At 57.3% G+C, this 5,358-nt stretch overlaps 1 protein-coding gene across 1 annotated transcript; it reads left to right on the forward strand.

Annotated features, from left to right (window-relative positions):
• The first annotated feature begins 462 nt into the window (after positions 1 to 462).
• Positions 463 to 3,085, forward strand: HYAL1 (hyaluronidase 1). Its single transcript, XM_026046040.1, has 4 exons — positions 463 to 1,411; positions 2,040 to 2,129; positions 2,215 to 2,420; positions 2,817 to 3,085. Exons 1-4 carry the CDS (start codon positions 512 to 514, stop codon positions 2,920 to 2,922), a joined length of 1,302 nt encoding a protein of 433 aa, XP_025901825.1. The 5' UTR covers positions 463 to 511; the 3' UTR covers positions 2,923 to 3,085.
• The last annotated feature ends 2,273 nt before the right edge of the window (positions 3,086 to 5,358 follow it).

Here is a 5,358-nt window from a genome sequence, read left to right on the forward strand (position 1 = left end):
CATCCTCCAGGCTTGTCCTGCTCCGGCCAACTAACACTTGGTGCTGTGAACAAGCCCCAGACGTGGTTCTGCTCCTGCCAAGTAGTGCCTCATGCTGCGAGGGTCCCCCAGGCCCGGTCCCGCTCCCGCACGCTGGAGCCCGATGCTCCCACCCTTCCGAGCGCTGCCTCCCTTGGGCAACATGTCTCCGTCACCATGACCTTGCCCTCCACTCTGCTGCTGGTGTCTGTTTGTCTTTCCAGCCCGGCACGGAGCAGCTCCGCTGTCCCCACCCCCATGCAGCGTGTTGACTTTGTGCCGTCCTCTCCGGGACATCAACCTGGGCTTGGAGGCACCAGCCGCCACGCTCGGCTTGCTGATAACCTTGGGGACGCCACGTGAGGTGGTCGGGGGCGACAAGCACCGGCTCGCGGGGCTATAAAAGCGCCCGGYGCCGTGAGGAGGCCACGGGTCTCTCCTGAGGCTCACTCGTGTGTAGGCCAAGCCGGGACCGCGAGCTCCTGTGGGCGCCATGGCCGCCGCGCGCTGCACCTGGGCCTTGCTGCTGCTCCTGCCCGCCGTGGCGTGGGCGGGCGGCGCCGGCCCCGTGCTCCTCAACCGGCCCTTCGTCACCATCTGGAACGCGCCCACCAAGGCGTGCGCCGAGAAGTACAACGTCACGCTCGACCTCAGCGTCTTCGACATCGTGGCCAACGCCGAGCAGGACTTCGCCGGCGACGACGTCACCATCTTCTACAGCCAGAACCTGGGTCTCTACCCCTACTACACGTCCGCRGGGACGCCCGTGGACGGCGGGCTGCCCCAGAACGCCAGCCTCCAGGCCCACCTCCACCAAGCCTCCAGCGACATCGAGACCGCCCTGCCCAGCGCCTCCTACAACGGCCTGGCCGTCATTGACTGGGAAGCGTGGCGCCCGCTGTGGGCCCGCGACTGGGACGCCATGAACATCTACCGGGAGAAGTCGGAAGACCTGGTCCGCAAGGCGCACCCGCTCTGGCCCTCCAGCCTGGTCAAGGAGGTGGCCAAGCTGGAGTTCGAGAAGAGCGCCCGTGCCTTCATGGAGCAGACGCTGAAGCTGGGCGAACAGCTCCGGCCCAGCGGCTACTGGGGCTTCTACGGCTTCCCCGACTGCTACAACAACGACTTCGACAGCAAGGACTACACGGGCAAGTGCCCCCTGATCGAGCAGGCGAGGAACAAGGAGCTCTTCTGGCTGTGGCGCAACAGCCGCGCGCTCTACCCCAGCATCTACCTGCCCCAGCAGCTCAGYGGCACCAACAAGGTGCTCAACTACGTCCGCCACCGCGTGGCCGAGGCCTTCTCCGTGCAGGACCTGGTCGTCAACGGCAGCATCCCCGTCCTGCCCTATGCCCAGATCACCTTTGAGAACACYGATGTCTTCCTTTCTGAGGTGAGAGGCTCGCTGGGACAAGAGGGAGGCAAGGGAGGCTCGGCAGCTCTTTGATCAGCGCTAGGAAATAGTCTCCGTGCTGGTGGGAGATGGTCCTCAAAGCTGCCCTTGAGTCATAGAATCATAGAATCAAAGAATCATAGATTGATAGATTCATAGAATCAAAGAATCATAGAATGCTAAGGTTGGAAGGGACCTCAGAGATCATCTAGTCCAACCCCGCTGCASACGCAGGGTCACCTAGAGCAGGTGGCATCCAAGCGAGTTTTAAAGATCTCCAAAGGAAGAGACTCCACAACCTCTCTGGGCAGCCTGTTCCAGGGCTCTGTCATCCTCACWGTCAAGRAATGTTTTCTTAAGTTCCTGTGGAGCTTTTGGTGCTTCAGTTTGTGGCCGTTTCCTCTAGTCCTATTGCTGGCCACTACTGAAAAGTCAATYGTTGCCTGGCTCTGGCACGAATTCACCCTTTGGGCCATGGCAGAGGCTGGGCACAGCTTCTGAGCTGTGGCCAATGGTCACAGCCGCTGTGACCTGTGGATGGGGACGGTGGCAATGCCACCGTGGCGGTGCTGGCACCGGGAGGGCCCRTGCGGGGACTGACCTCTCCTCTCCTCTCCCGCGGCGGCAGGAGGACCTGGTGAACACCATCGGCGAGAGCGCGGCCCAGGGTGCTGCCGGCGTCGTGCTGTGGGGCAGCCTCAGCTACAGCAGCTCCCAGGTGAGTACGGGGACGGGCACCAAGGTGGGCACGGCCGTGCGGTTGGGTGGGCAGAGCCCTGACACCCCTGCGTGTCCCGCCGCAGGAGATGTGCCTGAAGCTGAAGAACTACCTGGATGGYGACCTGGGCCACTACATTCTCAACGTGACGACCAGCGCCGAGCTGTGCAGCCAGAAGCTGTGCTCCGGCCAGGGCCGCTGCGTGCGCAAGAAGACCCATTCTGGCTTCCTGCACCTCGATCCCTTCAACTTCGCCATCGAGAAGGACTCCAGCAACACCCACTTGGAGGTGCACAGCACAACCTCCACCACCGCCAGCGACAGCAAGACCTCCAGCACCGGCAGCGAGACCTCCAGCACCGATAGCAAGACTTCCAGCACTGACAGCCAGACATCCAGCTCCAGCAGCAAGACATCCAGCCCCAGCAGCCAGACATCCAGCACCAGCAGCAAGACATCCAGCACTGACACCAACAGCAAGACCTCCAGCACTGACAGCAAGAGCCAGACCTCCAGCACCGGCAGCAGCACGACGTCCAGCACCGGCAGCAGCACGACCTCCGGCAGTGGCAGCAGCACGACCTCCAGCACCGGCAGCAGCACGACGTCCAGCACCGGCAGCAGCACGACCTCCGGCAGTGGCAGCAGCACGACCTCCGGCAGTGGCAGCAGCACGACCTCCGGCAGTGGCAGCAGCACATCCAGCAGTGACTCCTCCCAGCTGGCCGACGAGTTCACCTGCCAGTGCTACGACGACTGGAAGGGCGCTCACTGCGACACCAAGGCCGCGTGAGGCCACCTGCGTGCTCGCCTGCGTCCCCGGCACCCCTGCTGAGCCATCCCTGCATCTTGCACCCACCCCAGGAGGGTCTGGCAGCACCCTCTCCAGCACCCTYTCCACGGGCATGTGAGCTTTGGCAATGCAATCACTTGGCTGCTAATAAAACCGCTCTGCATCCACAAGCATCTCCTGCCTCTTTCCTCCAGGGCCGGCGTGCTCTGTGCTCGCCAGCCAGGCATCGTCCTGCTTCTTGGTGGCCCTGCTGCCAGGGTGGGGGCATGGGGTGGTGGCACCTTTTGGGTGAGAGGGAGGGAGGTGACTGGGGCCTGTGGTGTCTGGGCCAGGCGGGAGGGCTGGTGGGGGGGCAAACCTGGACAGGAGCATCCCAGCACTAGCACTTGGTTGGTTCCATGGAGCTGCCTGTGCAAGGTGGGTTCTSCTTGTCCCTGTGCCAGCAGGCAGCACCCTGTGCCTTGCTGCAGGGTGGCCAAGAGAGACGTCCATCCAGCACGTGGTGGCGAGCATCCCATTCCTCCCCTTGTCCCATGCCTCATTTCCCACGCTGTAGACTCCCACCTAGAGCAGAGCAGCCACCCGCCGTCCTCAGCACGGGATATGAAGCGCCACGAGGAGCCAGGAGCCACCCGGTCCTTGTGGCACAGGCAGGGACACCGCKGCGGAGCCACCAGCTCCCTGCGGGCTGCCACCAGGAGAGGTCTCCGCAGGGCCGACTTCAGCCACCAGCTACGGAAATGCCTCCCAGAAAAGCTCCCGGAAAACCTGTCCAGGAGCAGCGTGGGCAGCCAGACGTCTCCGTGCGCTCCTCGTGCCAAACCACACGGCCCTGAGCGCCTCGTTCCCTCATATTTGGCCCCAAACAGACCCTCCATGCAGCACAGTCTGACCATGACCACACCAAGTAAGATCCAGGCTATCCCRGCACCGAGGAGCTTGGAGCAGCTTCCTGCACCAGCCGCTTCTCCGTGCTCAGCAGCTCTCCGAGGAGGAGCTGGAGGATGAGCCAAGACCCCCRGGTTATCCCAAGTGCTCCACGAAGACTACTCTGCTGCATGGGTAGCGACACACCTTCATTACTAAATATTATATTAACAACTGCAATCCTTGCATTAATAARATGGAATATCAATAAATATTATATTAATAACTATAATACTTGCATTAATAAAATGGAATATCACTAAATATATTAATAGCTRTAACACTTGCATTAATAAAAYGGAATATTGGAGGAGTTGAAGTGACCTTCTCAGCAAATTGCTCCTCTGAAGAAAGTCAAGAGGGGTCCAGTGTTTTTGTTTCATTTTGKTTTTCACAAGTAAACGGCTCCATTGCAGTAATAACGTGAATTAGCAGCTAACATGCTTAGACCTTTGCTCAAAAAGCAGCTCAAAATATTACTTTTAAGGGAGCGTTCTGGTGTGTTGGGACATGTCTTTGTTATATTAAACWAATGAGCAATACCCTGTTCTTCCCCTGGAAGGTTAGCAAAGCTTCACAACCCAAATAACCGGGTGCTGTGAGCAGCCCCCCTGCACTTCCAGACACAGGTGTCAACATCTGGCCTCATCCTGGCTTTTTATTGCATTGATTGAGGCTCTAATAAGGCATTAACAGARATATGGATATGGCCTCAAATCCCCCCCGGCACAGTTTTCCCTAAAAGTCTCCTGACTCTCTACGGATCCATTTGCAAGCTGGTCTCCCCTCCTTGTCCCCYCCAAATTAGTCACGATTGGGTTTCAGCCCAGAAGGGGTTATCTCATCTACTCATTATATGGATAACTTGGTAAATACCTGGATTTGATTACAGGAAACAATATTATCATTTCTTTTCTTTTTTTTTTTTTTTGGATTTGATTACAGGAAACAATATTATCATTTCTTTTCTTTTTTTTTTTTCCTGTTGTTTCTTAATGGGGAATGTGATTCAGCTCAATGTTTGCAGGAATTCCTGCCCGCATACCTCCCAAGCCACTGCAAAAATAATATTTGCTATGTATTAAAAAGAGGGAATTTGAAGCAAAGTTCAGCTTTCGATCCGCGGCTCTCAAGTCCTCTTTCTGGTGGGGCGGAAGAGGAAAATCCAAAAATCCACTGAAATCCAAATTCTGGCTCTGAAATCCAAATTTTTCAGCATTTAATGCATTCTGAGAGTTGAGCTCCTGAGCAACTACTGAGCGTTTGGGGCCAGCAGCTGCTCTCAGTCAAAACCGAGGCTGCAAAACGGGCCAGGTCTTTGTTTTTCATTGGAATAATTCAAGCTTGGGAACGAACACAGGTTGTCACCTTCAAATATTAGTTTTAGGTGGGTGTAGCAGGTTTACTCATCCTACGGTAAAGCTAGTCCTCCATCCTTGCTTCTTGCACTGCATTTGAAGGCTCATGAGATGCTGGATATCACGCAGCCCAGCTAGTTCTCCTTGACTC

This window comes from Nothoprocta perdicaria, unplaced genomic scaffold (genome assembly GCF_003342845.1).
Source record: "Nothoprocta perdicaria isolate Ctin4 unplaced genomic scaffold, notPer1 scaffold_42, whole genome shotgun sequence".
NCBI lineage: Eukaryota > Metazoa > Chordata > Aves > Tinamiformes > Tinamidae > Nothoprocta > Nothoprocta perdicaria.